Genomic DNA, 20,122 nt, shown 5'->3' on the forward strand with positions numbered 1-20,122 from the left:
TAACCTTTAGAAAATCCTGCATAGAGATTTTTGGTAGAAACAAAGAATGGTGAGAAAGAAAGATAGACAATAGATATTTAAAATATATTTATTTAATTATGTGAACAAACTGATTTATATGAAACTTAGGAAAAATAGATAAATTATAAGTTCATCCAATTATTCAATTCTTTCCTTCGCAGTTGTTCATTATTTTTTAGTTGCATAGCTTTACTTCTAATCTATGGCATCAATTCATGCTCATATATTGCAAGACTAATTATCAATAGAGAGAGAGAGAGAGAGAGAGAGAGAGAGAGAGAGAGAGAGAGAGAGAGAGAGAGAGACTATCTTATTCCCTAGAAGTAAGATCTATGAGTTGATGATTTTCTTCTCCTTTATATTTATCATTTGACGCTCTATTTATGAGTGAGGAGAGGCAATAATATATAGAAAATTTATATTAAAGGTAATTGCATGGATTTAAAAAAATTAATTATTGAATATAAGCTAATAATGAATTTCTATAAAATAAAAGATATGCTAGCTGTAAATATTAAGATTAGTGCATTCTAAATATGAGATGGGTTCATGTGAAGTTGTTAGCCAACTTCTCATGGATGGCTAAATTTGCATAAACAATTATGTGGGTGATTTTGAGTGAGTATTTATGAGGCTTAATTAGGTTGTAGAGTTTGTTTAGGGGTTGTTCAGTTGTCTGAAAAGGAATGCAGTGCAAAAGAAATACTTGAAGTTGTTTGAATATGAGTATAAAAGGAATGCATGAGATTGTTTTTTTTTTCTAATCCTCCGATCTGATTATAATTTTTGTGAGGAATTTTTATTGCAGATCTATGAAGGATGTCAGTTCCTTGGGGTGGATGGTTGTATGTGCTGATTGAGCTTTGGAGGGTGCTTATTTTCTCTTGTATATCTTTGGGAATGGTCTTTTGCGTGCTTGTAAATCTTTTGATTTTGCGGGTATTATTGCTGGTACCTAATTGGGCTTCAAAGTTGGCTTAAGCTTGAATTTTTTTTTGGGTGATGGCTCATTGCCTCCCTTTATTTTTTTTTTCATTTTATCTTATATCTTAGTAGGGATTGTTGGCTCCTTTGTTTTTTTTTTTGATTGTAGCTCTTTGAACATTAATATTTATAAATCAATCCAATCTAATAATTTTTAAATTCATCAAAATCAAAATAGAAGATTTATTTCAACAAACTAAGAACCACCGTTCATAAAACCATTTCATTTGAAATACATTACACATCTTTTAACTTCAAATCAAATAACACATGAAACTCATTACAATTTTAAAAAATGCATTTATTAAAGCTTCGTTTGCGACGACTTTCTTACTAACAACTTTCTAGTATAAAGAAATTCATCTCAAATGAAACCTAAATCTCCTATCAACCAAACAGTTACATCTTCATGAAACCCAATTTCATCAATTTAAAATAAAGAAACTTTAATATTGATACAAACAACAATTTTTTTTCCTAATAGGTTTTTTTGCCATTCGTCGAAGCACTTCTGCTATAATCCTCATACAAGTAATAGCCGAGAAAGCCCAACGGTCAAATGAAAAGATAGCATCAGATTCCCTCCTTCCGACAAAATTTCCTATCGCTTTAACAAACACAAAGAATGCGGTTGCTCTCCTCCCTAAATCCTAACAATATACACCGTATCCCGCCCGCTCCTCCTTACCTTTCCTGCTTTTCCTTTCAAAGTGTCAAGGCCTCGTGCCTGGAAGCTCGTTGTTTCTCCCTCCAGTTTGCTCCCCACATCATTGCCTCGGCCACCGCCCGCTCCCTCTCAACATCCTTGTTGATGACGCCGGCGATCTCTTTCGGCGTGTCGTCTCTTTCGATCCCACATAAACCCCACTTGCTTCCATCCTCTTGATTCCCTCGGCTGGGATTCTCCTCCCTCGACCCGCGGCTCAGCCGATCAAGGCGGTGGCTGTAGGCGGCCACCGCCTTGGGATCGTAGGTTTGCGATTCTAGATATGACAGTGCGGTGACAACATCTGCAATGAGTGGGCGCGCAGCTGCCTCTTCTTGGATGCACATGGAGGCCACGGCAACAGCTTGGTAGAGACTACGCATTGGGTATCGTCCTTGGAGCGTAGGATCAGCTAGCTTGGAAAGCTTTCTTTGGTCATTGAGCATTGGTCGGGCCTGCAAGGGTCTCCATCATGTTAGTTTATAATGTTTAGGGATAAGCTAAATCCTTGAGGATTTACGAGGACCAAAACTGTAGTTGATATTGTTTACACTATAAAAAGCATGCCAATTAAAAATTTTGTACTAAAAAGTTGCTTTAAGAAGCAATAAAAAAACCGTTTCAAATGAGAGAAATTATTAGGTGCGGACACCGGACGTCGAGATATGTCCGGACTCCAATAAAATGTTGAAATGTGGAGTGGACACGTGGATAACTCAATTGTATTTGTTTTTTACTTTATATATTTAATGTGTCCGCGGAACTTTAAGCTAAGCACACCAACAGCGCAACCAAAACACAGGTAAAGCGCAATCAAACGAGCAGTCAAAGCGCAACTAAAGTGCAACAAAAATGCAGGTAAATAGCACAAAAAAGGGCAACAAAAGCACACTCCACGTGTCACATTTTAAGTGGATGTCCTGCTAAATCTCTACGTCCGGACTCTGCACCTAATAATTTTCTCCCAAACGAAGCCATAATCTTTAGGTGTTTTTAGTAAATAAACATATATTGCTTGCAAAGAATAGTTGTCATAATGAGGTTTTGTAATCATAACTTTCTGTGGGGCAAACTCAAGTAGAGTTTTCTCTAAAACTGAAAGGAATAGCAATGTTGTCTTCCTAAGAAAAAATGTTGGGTTTTGACAGGAAATTTTAAATTGAAGGGCATTTAATGTGTTGACATTGGTGAAGGGCAATTTGGTTACTTTGAAAAGGATATTGCATAGAAAGAAGTTCTGCCACCTTTTAAAAATAAAAGTGGTGTGGCTTAAAGAAGATTATCTTCTATTGTAATGTCGGCGTAGTATTAAACCCTTCTAGGTCCATGTAAAAGAATATAAATTATAGTTGTCTATGTATAACACTATATATTATGAAATAGCACACTTTGTTTGAGGTGGCTTAAGCTTTTTTGTTTCTATTTTTAAAAAATCTTTTTTATCGCGATTTTAAATATAATTTTTCATAAACAACTTCTTAAAGGAAAAATTTAAACAAATGGGGTACTACTTTTATTAGCTATTTTTCCTACCAAAAAAGCCATGAAAAAGTCATACCAAACAAAGCATTGATCCATCTATACAAAAATTGCATAATTTTCTCTCTATTGTGTATGATCAAAACATCAAAATATACTTGCATTTGTATCAATAAATGCTACTTCCATTCCATTGTCTCTGTGATATAAAGTTTTTTATCTATATCCTTAGAAATTTCAAGGAACCAATCTATTCTCTTACTTCTATCACACTGAACTCAATCATAAGTGACTTGATCATAGTGATCAAATTTTGTAATTGAAAGACTTGAATGAACTCATAATACATGGTAACCATTAATATTCTACATTCATGTTATTTGATTGGGACTATTTTTATTTTATTTATTTTTTTTTTTTTTTTGTGACAAGGAACCTCTCTGCTTTGAGGCGAGTAAATCCCGATCGACCTAGCAGGCAACCCATACCATTTACCTGGGCCAACACTCAAGGCAATTACGGCCGCCCAAAGGATTCGAGCCTGGGACCTGGGCTTTGCCCAGCCGAGCTCCCCCCACCTGAGCTAAGCCGTGGCGGGTGATTGGGACTATCTCAAATAAAAAGTTTTAAATCAAAGCATAGAAACTTGAGGCACTACTCAACCATCATCATAAGCACTTTCATCTCTAATCATTTTAAAATTTGATTTGCAAACTTACCCAGCGAATAAGGTTCTGCTCTCCATGTGGTTTGGAATTGTCAATGGATTTTCTTCCAGTAATTAGCTCCAGGAAGACAACTCCAAAACTATAGACATCAGATTTGACTGTCAACTGCCCTGTCATAGCATATTCCGGAGCACAATATCCATATGTCCCCATAACCCTAGTTGAAACATGAGACTGGTCACCAACTGGACCAAGCTTTGCAAGCCCAAAATCAGAGAGCTTTGAATGGAACCCCTCATCCAATAAAATGTTGGAAGATTTGAAGTCCCTATAGATGACTGGAGGGTTGGCTTTATCATGCAGGTACTCTAGCCCTCTGGCTGCACCCGCTGCAATTCTCATCCTTGTATTCCAATCCAAGGGTTCCTTATCTGGTGGGAGATCTGCAGTAAATGTTACACTATTTAATTAATGTTCTCAAAATGCCCAACGCCGACCTTCATGATATTACTGATATAAAAAATTAAAAGGGGGATTTACATACATAACATTTTATTTTATACTATTTACATATCTAACACTCAAAAATATTAATATTACATGCTTACCACCCATAGAAAAAATTTAGGTGTATGGAATGAAATATTAAAGTTTATAGGATGGTATGAATGATAGAAATAAATTATAGAAGTGGTATATTTGATATTAAAGTTGTATATGAGTAATAGACATGTATTATTAATGTTTTGGGTGTTAAATATGTAAATAATATGAAATAAAATAATATGTATGTAAATTTCTCAAATTATAAAAAGTATAAACTGATATGCTAAAATGGAAAATTAGGCGATACGTAAAAAAACAAAAAATAAAACTAAACTTAAGAACAACAAAACATAATGGCGTAGCTTTGCAACTGACAATATATGATGGTTCTTGGAAAAATTGAAACGTGTGGATGAAGCAATTTAACCATTTACTATCAAATTGGGCATTTTTTTGTTCATAAGAATAATACTCTATAAACTATTATTTAATAATTATACCTTTAAAAAATTTAGAGACATATTGATGTCAAAAGAACTATTATGATGGTTTTTTTCTAGTTTGAGGGGGTTTATATCTCATAAATTACTCTTTAGGATGTTGTTCACACTATCGCACCACTGATTCTATAACATTCCTTGTTTTGATCAAGTCTATTTAGATCAAGTTGAGATTTCATTTTATATATTTCTTTTTGTTTATAAAGTTTATATTAGATTTTATCAATGATGCAGATAAACTAAAGTTCAGATTTGCCCATAATAATCTTCAAATTTCTTCAACTATAAAGATGGATGGGAAAAAAAGTTTAGTTTTGAAACATTCACTTTACAAAAGGATGAATTACAGAATCTTTCATCTTTCTTTTTGAGATGCCAAGAATCATATTGATAGGAAGAAAATCGATCGATTCTATCTTGGATTGATTTCCGGAGAAACTGTTGAAATGCAGAAATTGTCTACTTCAGAATTTCTAGTGTCTTTTGTCTACTTAGAGTATTTATCCGTTAAGGCTATTATATTACTTATGTTTCAACGCCATTAGAGTTTATGCGAGTTATTTTGTATAGTGAATTGTTATTGCATGTATTCTTTGCATGCTATTAAGTTATTTTTAGGCGTCTAATCAAGTTTGAACAATAAATAAGTCCAAGTTTACTCCAGAAAGATATCTATCTTGCGTTGTAGGGTGTATTAGGACTTGTTTTACTTATAGTTGGTCAAAGTTTACAAGGGTTACAATCCTAGTATTTAATGAATGCATAAAATTTATGTTTGCTTCCATGATCAAAAGATGACTCTATGCAAAGTTAGATGTCAGACATAAACTCTCCTGATAAAGCCTTGAATTTCATTAGAAACTGGATTTTCCTCTTGCCTACTAGTTTTCCTTGATCCTATTGTTAAGAAAAAAGCGTCAATGTGGGGACAAACTTGATCTTCATCTCGCCGCCCTTAGTTATAAAGACTCAGAAAAGAGCAATCTTAGAACATGTGTGCTAATATTTCATGGAAAGAGGGCATGTACCGTGAGCATATCCCATCATATGGTTTTCAATGGTACTACATAACCAGATCTAATGTGAATTTGTAGTATGTCGAGCCTTTTTTTTTTTCATTTTCAAATGTTAACTAATTTACTTACAGGAATTTGATACATAGTATAGTTTGCATGCATAGATTGATGTAGCCTTTGTATGATTCCGCATCAACAACCCTAAACAAGCATAAATTATCTTCTTATCATAGTTCTGATTGTAGATGTTTGACTGCTGCTTTGGAGTTGTGAGGTTGTTGTTGGTGATGCCAGTTTTGGATCTTTGGGCTACGACTTTATATGGCACTGTAGCTTTGGTTATAGACATTTGACTGCTGGGCAATTGGTGTTTTCCTTTGACTCCTTTTTTGTTTTGCTTGTGCTTAGGCTGGTCTTCTTTTTGTATTGTCTTGGTTTTTGTTTTTAGGTGAATTTTGAGGCTCTTAGGTTTTTATCTTTAATATGCTGTATTTTAGCAAGCTTTGGAGTCATTCTAGTATTGTTCTTTTTTCTCTTCATTAACGTATAGGCCTCTTCCGTGGGATTTTATAAAAAAAAAAATCATAGTTCTGCTTCAGTTTGATATAAGAGCCTTGAAAGTAATTACGTTTCTTCTGTCAGCAAAATAATAAGGAAGATACACCCATGATTGAGAAGATGATTTACAATCAGTGATTGCTAAAAAATTGAATAGATGTGAAGAAATCATGAAGTGAAGCAAAATATGCTACATTACAGTATGTTAAGCCATCAATAAAATATCAAAGGAAGAAAGCTTGCAAGAATAGAATACTTTTGCTTCAAGATTGAAGATCAAAGAAATGTATATGTGGAGGAAAAATCAGATTACATAAAAACATATATATGTTGAAGATGAAAAAAAGGTTTTTCATGTGAAAATAATAAAGATATTCACAAAATGCAGAGAATGTAGATAAAGTACTAAGAAAAGAATAATAACAATAAAAGAAAGAAAGAGTAACTGAACATGAAACTTAGTTTGAAGATCATAAAGAGAAACCACCATAAATCTCATACTAAGCATATAACAAAAAACCTAAATTTTCTATTTGTCCATTGTAGGACTATACCGCTCATAGCCTTCAAGGGAAGTCATAAACACATTCACTCTCTTCTCATAATAGTCAATCCAACACTATCTAGTAAACTATGCTCCCATAATTCTAGGAAAGACACCATATTTAACTCCATGAAGCAACCAACCACTTTTTACTACCAGGTTCAAAAAAATTTAAATAAATAGTCACGTATCTTACAATGACTGTACAAGGGTTGATTTCAAAGGTTTTGAAGAGGGACGACAAGTTAATTCTTATGCTGCATTCTACAAAATAGATCTGTAATATTTTATTTATAGTCCTCACCCAAACAAAGAAACCACTTCTCTTCCAACTCATATATTTAAAGTCAAATTTATTGTTAAAGTATTAGATAGTTTGTCAAAGTGCTTATTCAGTTCGATGCTTCGTAAGACAGCAAATCAAGTGCAATATTGTTGCCTACGATTCAAAAAAAAAAAAAAACTTGGTCTCATTTCAAAAATTTCTTCTTTTTGAAGAAACAAAAGAATCCAAAATCCTCTTTCACACAATTTGTTCTTTTCACATGTTTTTCTTATGCAATAATTACACCAATTGATTTCTCCCTTAGATCATTTTGATTAGGTGATTTGAACATTTTGAAGAATTACGGGGTTATTTGGTCGGCTAAAAAAGGAATAGTGTTAAAGGAATACAGTGTAAAAGAAATGTTTTGAAATTATTTGAATGACTGTGAAGCAAATGAAGATTAATGCTTTTTACAGCAATTGTTTGCCACCTCGAAACTGCCCCTTGAACTAACAAGGGTTGACTGATTATTGGTCAAAGGTTGAACTTTTAATAGTTATGTGACATTAAAAACACGAGATTGAGTGCAACAGTGATCCACCATTAATGACATTCTACATTGCGAAAAGAGAGACGAAGATCAAAAAATATTTTGGCAATCAGAAATTCATTAATTTTTTTTTTCAAAGAACTGGAAAAATAGTTAAGGAACAGTTTTAGCGAAATTAAACATATTTTCTTCTCAATGTGTTATAAAACTCTGTAATCGGCAGATCCTTTTGTTGGCGAGAGTGCAAGTGATATTACTGTTTTAAAAATAAGCTAAACAAAAAAGGCAAGAGATACCGAGGAAGGGTGAACGCGCACATGCATCAAGCAAGACAGCAAGCAGATAGAGAGAGAGAGAGAGAGAGAGAGAGAGATATGTAACATTTTACTTTCTAAAGAACACAAAAAATAATAGTAATAATAATGATTCATCTAAAATAAAATATATTTTTTGTGCATATATTTTAAAATTAATTAGATAATGTATTATATAAATAAATAGGAATAAGTATAAGAATTTTATGATATGTACTAAATCCCCCTAAAGAAGAATTACATAGAGATTATATTATATTAAAATACATTTAAGAGAGAATACTATATTGTGAATATTACAAAAAAATTTAAAATAAAAAACATAAAGATAAGAACTAACTATTTAGTCCAAGTATTGTATCATAATTATAAGCCTAATATTTACGTGGAATTTATTAAATAGTAATTATTATAAATTTTTCATAGAGGACAGGCTTATTTTAAAATATATTTTTTACAGTCATAATAAAATTTTAAGTTAGAATTCATCATTGACAAAAGTTTAAATTACTTCCAGTCCGAATTATGACTAATTCTACATAAATCAAAATAATAGATATTTATATCATTAAATAGTAATTTTATTCGATTTTATTATCTAAATATTATTTTTTAAAAAAATGGATTAATTAATTGTTGTTAACCTTGATGTAATCTAAAGTAAAATTGTGGCATGATCGTTGGAAGTCTATATTACAAATCACAACAGATATTCTTATCCACGGGCCCGTTCCACCCAAAATTGCCCAATTTAGTAAAAGGCTTTGCATTTTGGTCCACTTGGAAGAACGAAGATGCAGCTGTTCGGTAGGAACATATCCACGGGCCAGTTTCCAAGCCCAAAATGGCCCAATTTAGTAAAAGGCTAACCATTTAGGTCCAAGTGGAAGAAAAAAAGATGCAGCTGTTTGCTAGGATGCATCAAAAAGTTCTTAGAAAACAATCAATAGTGCATCACTTGTAGAGTTTTGATGATTGATACGCATTACAATAATAGTAAATTTAATGAATTTTTCTTTAAGCTTTTGTCCAATGATCTTGATTTTGATTTGGGAGGCTCATAATTAAAATCCAATAGAAAGAGAATGATATTAGTTTTCACCCAAATGGATCATATTCTCTCTCTAAATATGCATTTGAAGATGAGCAAAGAATTGTTTGTAATTGCGACTAACAAGATGATTTCAGCATGCAAAAATCGTCATGGCTGTTGTGATTGGTCTAATTTTAGATTATGTTGGCTCTTAGGTGCATTTTATCCTCCTAGCATTATAAATAGGATGTATAAGGTGTTGTAAACAGTGGCCCCTGTAATAAGCCTTTAAGGCCAAGGAATAAAGGAATTTAGGATTTCTTGCAGTTTCACTCTCCCTCTCCTCTGTGTCCCTCTCTCTCCCATGCAGGAAAGCTCAAGAACTCTTCCAAGATTTAATAATTGGTATCAGAGCCTAGTGGAGGCAATCTCGATGTGGAGGAATGTTCTTATTCAAGAAAGATAAAAGCGGTGGGCAGACGATGTCGCAGGTCGGAGGTTGTGCGGGTCAATCCCTTGCGCTAGTAGGTGGAGGCGACGAGTTGGCAGGATTTCGTACCGGATCTGGGCTGCTAAGAAGCATTTTTCGGGTGTGGTTTGAGAGCGCAAGGCACAGGCTGTCAAGTGGAGCGCGCGAATGAGTGATAGGGACGCGTCGCAGCATAGCGCGCTTAGGTGCACATGAGTGCGCGGGGAGCGTGGCGGTGCGCAAGAGTGCACGTGAGGAGCATGGGGAGCGCAGAAGGTCATGATACGCACAGGGCGTGGGGTTCGCGTGGGTTGAAGCCGCGCGACATTTGGTGCAGGCGAACGCACGTGTTTCGCACTTGTCGAGGCCGCGCCGGCTACGAGAGTCCGTGCTGAATCACAAGAGGCTGCATGAAGGAGGGTTGTCCATGTGTGCGACAAACCACTACAGATTCAAGAACCTTTTTCTTGACTAAATATCGGTCTAGATCTTTGACGTGGAGTTAGGCTGTTCTTGGAGAGCAGCGTCGGGGTCCGATTTGCCGTTGTCTCAGTATGCCATGGAGGATTCTTGCAAGATGAAATTGTTTTTTTTTTTAAATAAATTTGGACCAAGGTGGAGATTATTATGATTGGTCCAATTTTAGGTTATGTTGACTCTTGGGTGCATTTTATTCTCCCAATATTGTGTAGGGTGCTGCAAACAGTGCCCCCTGTAATAAGACATTAAGGCCAAGGAATAAAAAAAATTTAAGAATTCCTACAGTTTCTCTCTCCCTCAGTTCCCTATCCCTCTCCCTCTCTCATACAAGAAAGCTCAAGAACTCCTCTAAGATTTAACAATGGTTGATCTCAACAAACAATATAAAACTATTTGAAGAATTAAATTCAACAGCTTTTTATAATTGATAGATTAACCATTAAAAATAAAATAAAATAAAATATCATCATCACAACCGTCATCATTATCAATCTTATCTCAAATATTTCAAATATTCATGATGGACTAAGATGCTTGTAAAATAAAAACAAAAGTAAGCAAATCCAAAAAAAAACCATCTAGTATGATCTAATTTTCTCTATGTTTTTTGGCAATGAACTTCCATTGTATGAGAGGAGCATGCTCTTGTAAGTTCTTGAAAAAAATCAAGATTTCATCACTAATCTTGCCTACAATTAGATATGCACCCTAGACCTTTTTCCTCTTGTCGCTCAAAGGAAAGATTGAATGATACAGTTAGTTTGAATACCACCATTTTGCCATGAAGAGAACAATATCTATCAGACAGTCAAAGATGATTAAACGAGGACATATTTTTTAGCTATTCATGCAAATAAATAACAACTATAGATTAAGGCTTTGTTTGAGATGCCTTTCTTACGGCTTTTCAAATCAGTTTTTTAGTACATAAATTTTTAGCCCTAAAAATGTTCGCACTAAAAAATTGCTTTAGAAAGCAGTAACAAATTTGTCCCAAACCATAATAAAATTTGTAAAGATATCAATAGGATTTGTATAATTTTTTTTTACATTTTTGTTCGTCGATCTATTTTATACAATGTTTTGCTCTCTATATTTAGAGATTATTCTGTGCGGAGACCGGATGCAGAACATCATCCAGAGACCAACAAGAATGTGCCACGCCAGCGGTACCGAGCATCGGTGCAACAATATCGGGTTGTTGTACTGAGTGGAGGGATGACGTGGCACATTTTGATTGATTTCCGGATGGTGTTCGGCTTCCACATAGAATAATTAATCCTATATTTAACAGAGCAATACAAGAAAAACAAGTTCCATGCAAAACCAAGTATGAGGTCATGATTAACAGATTTCAATAGCAAAACTTTAATAAGTAATTCAACCAAGTATAAACTTACAATGCAAATGATCTTCCAGAGATCCCAGAGGCATGAACTCATATACAAGAAGCCGTTGATCTCCATCAGCACAATAGCCGATTAAATTAACAAGGTTTTGATGGTGCAGTAAACTGAACATGAGAACCTCCACCAGAAATTCTCTATTTCCCTGCAGCCCATCCTTGTCAAGACGTTTTATAGCTACAATCTGAACATAAAGCACAAATCTAAAGCGTCAATCCGACTTCAGAGATACAGAATCAAGAAATATTGTCGAAGAAAACAAGATAGGAGAGGAAAGGATTGGAACAGAAAAAAGTTCCTCACCATTCAGACGAATAATTAATGATTGAAGAAGAAGATTAGCATCCATGAAAATCATATTACCTGTCCACTGTTCTCCAACCGACCTTTATAAACCCGGCCAAAACCACCTTCGCCAATGAAGCAGTCTCGTCTAAAATTCTTTGTTGCAGCAGAAAGCTCCCTGAATGTGAATGTCTGTGCTGATATGGTTACACCAGTCGCATCCTTCTGAGACAATGAACCCTTTCTAGAACCCATACTGTTTCTGCTTCTAATTTTGCTCGATGCTGCAAATAAACGAGGGGATGAACTAAACCTTCATTTCTGTCCAACTAAACAAAAGATGAATATATTGGTATTCCAGATCGTATTAGGGCACGGTGGTGTTCCTCAATTATACATTCTTAGATTACTTCTTCAGATTAGAACCAACAGAACTCAGACAAATCAAAACAGCAATCTACGGAATAAAATAAGCACCGCCGTAAACAAACTTAATTAATCAATCTATTACCCCAAAAAAGGCCTAAAAATTTTGCATTTGACCTCCAAACCGGAGTCGGGGAGTTGAAATTCTTATCTATAAGGGAAAAATAATTCCAGATCTACCTATCGACAAAGCCCAGAAGAGGATCAACGATAAAAACATACCAGAAGATAACATCTTCATGCGAGGAGCTTCCATGGTCCGCGCTTCTTTCCTTCCATCTTCCTCCCCGCGCAAATGGGAATCCCCGCCCTCCTCAGAAACAAAGCAAGAGAAACAACCCATCTAATCACAAACCACCGATAAACAAACAAGTTCAGATCCTTCAACCCCTTCGATTGAGCCCGATCACATTCTACCACTAACCACACAGAAACGGATCGATTCCCTCAAATCCAACGCCAGAATTTGCTTTTCCAAGATCCTGTCACCCCGATTCGAAGGGTAATAGCTGCAGAGGAGACAGAATTCTTCGAAAGAATTTATGGCGGAGTAGGGCGCTCGTTGATTCCCGCTGACCTGCACAGTCAAAAAGAAGACTTGCCGGCCGGTGTTTCCGATTCTGCCGCTTGTCATTTCATACAGATAATTTAATTAAAAAATATACAAAGGAAAAAAGGAAGGAGATGTTTGGCTTCTCAAGTAGCAAGACGCAAACTGCCAGATTCTTCGTTGGTGCGAGCTAACTTCCATACAAATGTAAAGTCCAGCGATTTAGGGTTTATGGCAATTTTATAAATTTTAATGCAAAGAGATGAAAATTAAGCCAAATTTGATCCATTCCATCAGTGTGAATTTTGTATTTATGGATTTAATAATCTCTCTATTCAACTTAGCAAATGTTGACCATTAAACTATTTATATTTTTTGCATTAAAAATTAGAAGTGGATGGTAATTATTTTTTATTTCATTCGATAAATTCTAAGAAGAGTTTCTTATTATTATATAGTGGATGGTCACATTATGTTGAGGTTCAACATATGAAAAAATTTTCAATCTTTTTTTTTTCTTTGAACATTAGATTTTCTTTCTTTCATATAAAAAATTCGTAATGACATGGATATATTTCAAAAGATTGATCGTCCAATTTTATAACAGACAAATTCATATAAACCTTGATTATATAAAGAAAATTGCAATGTTTAAATTCAAAAGAATTCATTTATGATGATGATGATGATGATAATTTGTTAGGGTATATTATCAAAATTTACATATAAAGCTTGATTATAAAAGAGATAATATGTATATTTAATAAAGTATATTCAAATATGATGTCACCAGAAAATTCAACCAATCTTTGAATTTAAAACTTTCCAATTTTAGGAAACTATAGTTGATACGATTATGATGAGATAAACCCAACAACATCAAAAGTACTTTAATAACCTAAAAATGAGACCAATAAAGCACTTAAAGAATAATTAGATAATATATAATATTAATTAGAGGACAAAATGATTTTCAAAACTTGCAAGCTTATAGCCAAATAAGTGCTTGAAGAGAGAAATGCAATGACCCCAAAATAACACAATTTTAAAGTCGTTAATGTACCTAAATGATGAATAACTTTCAATAATTAAAGAAATCAACATAGATAGTCTGATTGAGTACTTTGAAATTTTGACTCAATTTGTCAAAACTTCACTCCTAAAAACTATAAATAACATCTCATTCTTCACGTGAAAGGAACTTGAACTAATATTAGTGAAATCTGTGATATCTTGAAAACTCAAAGATATGCATGAAATTTGATATCCATGATCACTGTCAACAATTATCATATCCTGATTGCTATCATCAGTCCAAGATTATGTGATCGCCTGACTTTCATTGCTCAAACGTTTTTGTTTTAAGATCATCGTCCAATTATCATCCCCTAATTTTCATTGCCCTATGCTTCTCAGTTATCGTCAGCCTATATTATGATTGGTCACAATACTTTGAGATTCAACAAATGAAAAAAATTAATTAATTATATATTTCTTATAAAATCAAGGTCATGTCTATCTTAAAACTACCCCTCAAGATTTTGATCCTTTAAATATATCTATCCTCTTATAGGATATTTTTATATTTGCTCACCTATAGAATTCATAACCATGCTTTTGTATCATAGTGCATGTAGAGTTTACATTCAAGGCAGCAATCACATGTCTAACATAAAACATATGGCAAGTAATATAATAATGATCTCATCTATATGAATTTGTAAGAAAAAAGTAAAAGTTATTGTATGTAACATAAATTTGCATGTCAAAAATCATGTAAAGAATTATTTCTACTCATGGAAGTTGCGAATGATTGTACAGAAAATTTCAAGGGACATATAGGAGCACTTATAAAGAAAAGCCATGTGATTCCAATATCATATATATTGTATATATATGATGCATCATGTATATTTGCAATAGGGTCAAAGAAATTGAGGGGGCCTCTTCTTCACAGTGCCACCCAGACTCAGCCGAGTCCGACCATATATGCACCTCCAACAGCTTGACCTCAATTTCATTCCATAGATTCTCAATTTTCTTCATCAGAACCCATACATACTACACCTTTCTACCCTTACTATCCCACACTTTTTGTATGTTCAATGTTGATATACATAGAGATTTAAATTGGTTACCATAACATAATACAAAATTTAGAAAGAATTTTGAAAAGAACGGATCGACTCGCCTGCAAGAAATGTTTACAAATTTTTGGAAGACAAGTAAGAGACCGCTTTGGATTGGTGAAAGTGTATGAGCTGACTTGATCAGAACCTGAGCCAGCCCATATTATAGTAGGAGGAGGGATATAATAGGCTAAATAGAGTTCAAATGTTAGGGGCATGGGTATCGCCCTCCATGTTAGAGGCTCACTTACACACAGTGAGCATATATGTGTAAATTTTCTTACATATAATTCCTATGATCTCAAATTGAAATTATTTGTTTAGTTATGAATACTTATATAAGTATATTACAAAAAAGAAAGGATAGGTAATAAATCTACTATTGTTGAGTTTCACACTCACACCCACCAACACCATAAGGACTAATAGTGGGTGGACCAACGACAGAGGTGGGCCTTTGTGAGTTTTAAAGTTTTGAATATTAATAAAAATATTTGAAGTGACATATATATAATTATGGACCTCTGAAAGGACACAACTCAGCTGCAGAGTATAGAGGGCATACTATCGCACAACCCCGAGGGATAAGTGACGAACGCAGGCCTCCGCGCTCCTCACAAACAGGCCAATGGAAGGGCAAATTAGATAGCACATACAATTAACCATTGAGGATAGCGGCTCTCGCCAGTGCACCCTTATGGGTAGTAATATATACGACCTGATCAAAACAACAGGTTTCTCCCACCCGATACATTAGCTCGAGTGGAGTTTATTTGAAGGTGGAGTTCCGTTTCCCATGGGTGCAAGCCCCCATGGTTAATTATATCTCGAGCCTAGGGCCCGAGAATACTCTTGATTAAGGATTTGATATTATTCTTCCCTAAAAGGGAATTAGTACACAAAAGGGAAGATTATAAAATCCTACTCAAAAGGAAAGAAAAGTCTCAAGTGGGCTTAGTCAACATACACGGTTCATCTTAGCATCCGAAGGGACTAAGACATTGAGAAAGTGGAGAAAAGAAATCAATCACTCAAAGATGAAAGTGACATCATCAATATGACGCTGATAAGCAAGATTTATAGTCCCTAAAGAGAAGAGAATTACCCACTATTTAGGTATACTACGAGACACCCAGTGTAGTAGCCTTGAATCCTAGATTTAAGGTGGGCTTAGTGTTTTACCCAACACTAACACTCGTGTCTTAGCTAATGCACCTGGGCTTATATCCTGCCTGAAGAGGGAAACCAGCTAACCACCTAAGGGCATAAAATCCATACAGTCTAGTCTTTATGCAAGATAGGTGGGTAGGTTGAATGTTTTAGAAGTATGACCAACATCTAGAGAGTTTCCTAATTGACCCCGGACTTATATAGGGTGAATGCTCCTAGAGCTAATGCAATTAAATTTTAATTTAATTGTTTTCTAATGCAATACATGTTAATCGAAAGCCTGGATCATGTATGCTTTAGATTTTAAAAACATGCTTTTAAAAAATATTTTTTTAGAAAAGATTGGGCCTCCCCAAGTCCGACACTTCATCCTCATAGGCCAGGTTATATGGACTTTATCCACAGGCGGGGAGGTGTCTTATTAGAAGGAGAGAGAAAATACATCGATATGCATGTGACCCCAGACGATTTCGACTATTCCATATGTCGTTAAGTTTCTAAATTATTTAAATATTAAAATGTTAATTTTTAATTACAAGTATAAAATATTTTTATCCTAGAGAGCCTAGCGAAAACAGGTCATACACATGCAAAAAAGAAACCTATAAAGAACAAGTAATTTTTAATGTGCAATCAATATAAATACATCAATATAAATAATTTATAAGAAGTAAAGTCCAAAGTCTATGACAAATGCCACATAAATACAACCCATGGTCTGAAAAAAAGTAGTGGTGGCCAGGCTCCACCGATAACAACCTAGATTATAATCCTACTAAATGACGTAAGTCTTAGAAGTTCGACATTTCTTCTTCAAGTCTCCATCTTCGAGTGGATCATCCTTCTCCGAATCATCTCCCTTTGGATCATCTCCTTCGGGCTCCATCTGGTTTGTCCTGCATAAGGGTACCCAAATGACTAAGAAGTTTCCCGAGAAGGGGCTTTTCTTATTCTCTTTGGGTACATTATATTTGAAATGTCAGACTTTTAAACTTTCACAACTCAATTGAATAAAATTATATTACATTATAAAAGAAAAATCTAGACCTGAACTCCTGCATGGTTATCCTACTAAAAGTCTCAAGCAGTTATACATCCCAAACTGTTTATAGTAAGTAGGAAAGGAAACACACTTGGCCACACTCTTTTCATTTTAAGGGGGCTAAGTAGTCTCTGGTGAATCTGCAAAAAATAGCATTAGTATTTAAAGCTTTAATTATCAATGCCCCCTTTATTAGCACTGCATGAGCGTGACCATCTACACAAGACTAAATTAGTATAAAGGTGTCCCTAGCCCATGGGCATTCTAACATATAAATCACATAAGCAAAGTATAGAAAGCATCATAAAGAAATAAATAATCATCACGATAAGTCAATTAATAAATCAAATCATTATTTGTGCCACAAGTAAGATCAATTTATAAAGTAAAAAGGAAAGCAGAAAAAGGTAAAAGCTGGCCCTAATCCTAGAGCTAGAAGTGGTGCCCTAGCACATTTATGTGTGTGTAGTAGGCTTGTGTGGCTTTGGATAGGTTCTATATGGGGTAGTTAGTTCAAGTTGCGTAAGATTTAGATTTATTGAAGGTCAAAAAGGGAAACTTTAATTGAAGTTTAAATATTAAAAAATTAGGATTAATTTTAGTTCATTTTAGTTTTTTGATCCATTTTAATGCTTAGGGTAGTGATATTTGAAGTTTAAGTTATATTAGCCAATTTTGGAAATTCCGGGGTCCTCCTATGTACTAGGTTGAGGGGGTCCAAAAGGTCACTATAAGAAATAGGCTAGGTTTAGGAGTTCTAGCATTTTAGTTAAACATTAGGCATTAAGGGGAGTAGTTAGGATTTGAGTTTGCTAGATTTGAAGTTTTTTAGGCAAAGTTATGAATTTTAGAAATTTCGGACGATTAAGAAATTATCGGAAATTATCTAATTAGGGGTGATTTTATGGTTTTGATCCTAATCAGCTCCAAACTGATTGGAATCACCTCCAAAGGGAGTTTGCTAGATTTGAAGTTTTCTAGGCAAAGTTATGAATTTTAGAAATTTTGGGCGATTAAGGAATTATCGGAAATTATCTAATTAGGGGTGATTTTATGGTTTTGATCCTAATCAGCTCCAAACTAATTGGAATAACCTCCAAAGGTCAGAAATGACCTAAGAAGATGTTTCCAAGTGTTTGGAGAAAATTTAAAATTTTTAATAATTTTTAATTATCTAATAAGGACAAAAAGGAAATTCATAATTAAAGTTAAATTAGGGTTTAGATTAAGGTCAACCTAAGGGTACATAATTATCTAAGGTTAAGGTTTGAATTATAAAAAATTTAAGCCATTAAGGGTAATTCTCTGAGTTGAAATATATTTATTATAATTTTTGGAAGTTATCAGGGCCTAATTAACGGATAAATTAGGATTTGTTAATTAAGGGGTCTAAAGGGTTTTTAAAAATCATAGAAAATTCTGAGAGGTTTAGAATGTCACTAAGTTCAAATATTTAAAGTTTCAAGTCATTCAGGGATCTATCTTAGCTCCTACAATTTTTCTAAGTTTGCTAGTCGGGTCCTTAATTATTGTCCTAAAGATGTCGCTACGTTAAATAAATTTAGAATCAAAGTTTTGGACTAACCCTTGAGTTAACATACAGTGAGTACATAAATAAATAAACACATAAATTCTTAAGATTTAGGAGGGTCTAGACTAAGTGCTCGTGCATCCTACACATGCATGCAAAAGACGGCAAGATAAAAGACTAAGCATGCTTTATGAAGCAATTAGTGAATGATTGAGACTCAGCCACCTACTAATCCTCTCCCCCATTAATGATATTCATAAGTGTGACCTATGTTTGAAATTTCTTCAAATGGATCCCCCACAAAAAGGTAATTTAACAATACGTAATTTTAAAATGACTTAAAATACATAAATATCAAATAAATATAATTTTAAGAAAATAGTATAATTAAAAATAATCTCATTTATAAATGTTTGAGAGATCCACTGGTCATCCAAACGAGCCTTCAAAATAAGTTTCAAAAAAATTTTGTAATTTCAAAATATTTAACATATTACTTAATTTAAATAATAGTTAAATAAAAGGGATAATCAAATAATTGATAAATAATCAATAAAAGTAAAATTTTGTTTACTAAAAATATTTTTAAATTAAAATTCATATTTTCTTGAAAAGAACAAGGTATTATACACAAAAATCGGGTTTAAAAAGTAAAAGATATGAATTTTTTAAATTTAATGCAATTAAAAAGATATTTAAAATAATTTAAAATAATTAATATTTAAAAATAATTATTAAATTAAAAGAAATATCTTATAATTAATATTATTTATATCTTAATTAATATTTTAAACTAATTATATTTTAAATTATAAATATTATTTTTCTAAAAATTTTAATATATAATACTAATTTTTTTAAACAATTAAAACAAATTTTAACAAAAATTGGTTTTAAAATACATTTAAAAACTAATTTAAATTAATTTTAAATACAAAAATGGAGTCGGGCCTACGTGGTCGTTCGATCCCTTTTAGGGTTTCGATTCGTCCCGCGTACCGCAGGGAATAATTAACTGGCGGTGCAATGATTGTGCCGCCGGCATTGATTGCCGCAATGATCGTGGCAATCAAACACCGTAGACGCGACATTACTAATCCACGTCGGAGAGCTCCCGTGGTCGTTTTATCCTCCGCGGTTGGGATTGAACGATCGTGATCTCGCTAGACCGAGATCCGACCGAACGAGGCGCATACACGATCGTCAGATGGCCGTGGGTCGGCTAGATCGACACGTAGGATCAACGGTCCATACTTCATGCAGCGGATGTGATATGTAAATCCGAAACCCTAAACAATTTTTTCTTTGTTCTCGCAATTGGCTCAACGAAATAATATAAAATTTTAAACGTAAGATCCACACATGAAGAGCATTTATGGGGTACCATTATCAAAGTCTAAAACACACTTAATAAAAAGCTAATTAACCCTAAGTGTCCTAGACTGGG

At 33.9% G+C, this 20,122-nt stretch overlaps 1 protein-coding gene across 1 annotated transcript; it reads right to left on the reverse strand.

Moving 5' to 3' along the window:
* Positions 1–1,285: 1,285 nt before the first annotated feature.
* On the reverse strand, positions 1,286–13,005 carry LOC110101514 (serine/threonine-protein kinase PBS1). Its single transcript, XM_020829437.2, has 5 exons — positions 12,476–13,005; positions 11,906–12,111; positions 11,537–11,726; positions 3,910–4,301; positions 1,286–2,166 (listed from the first exon to the last, which is right to left on the reverse strand). Exons 1-5 carry the CDS (start codon positions 12,594–12,596, stop codon positions 1,711–1,713), a joined length of 1,365 nt encoding a protein of 454 aa, XP_020685096.1. The 5' UTR covers positions 12,597–13,005; the 3' UTR covers positions 1,286–1,710.
* Between the last annotated feature and the right edge of the window lie 7,117 nt (positions 13,006–20,122).

The sequence above is a fragment of the Dendrobium catenatum genome, unplaced genomic scaffold (genome assembly GCF_001605985.2).
Source record: "Dendrobium catenatum unplaced genomic scaffold, ASM160598v2 fragScaff_scaffold_847, whole genome shotgun sequence".
NCBI classification, from domain to species: domain Eukaryota; kingdom Viridiplantae; phylum Streptophyta; class Magnoliopsida; order Asparagales; family Orchidaceae; genus Dendrobium; species Dendrobium catenatum.

Excerpts from the sequence above, each read along its gene's own strand:
- LOC110101514 (XM_020829437.2), bottom strand. The coding sequence starts at position 12,596 with ATGGGTTGTTTCTCTTGCTTTGTTTCTGAGGAGGGCGGGGATTCCCAT. Across the intron at positions 12,112-12,475 it reads CATGAAGATGTTATCTTCTG|CATCGAGCAAAATTAGAAGC; the intron begins GTATGTTTTTAT and ends GTTTATTTGCAG. Across the intron at positions 2,167-3,909 it reads AGCAGAACCTTATTCGCTGG|GCCCGACCAATGCTCAATGA; the intron begins GTAAGTTTGCAA and ends AGACCCTTGCAG.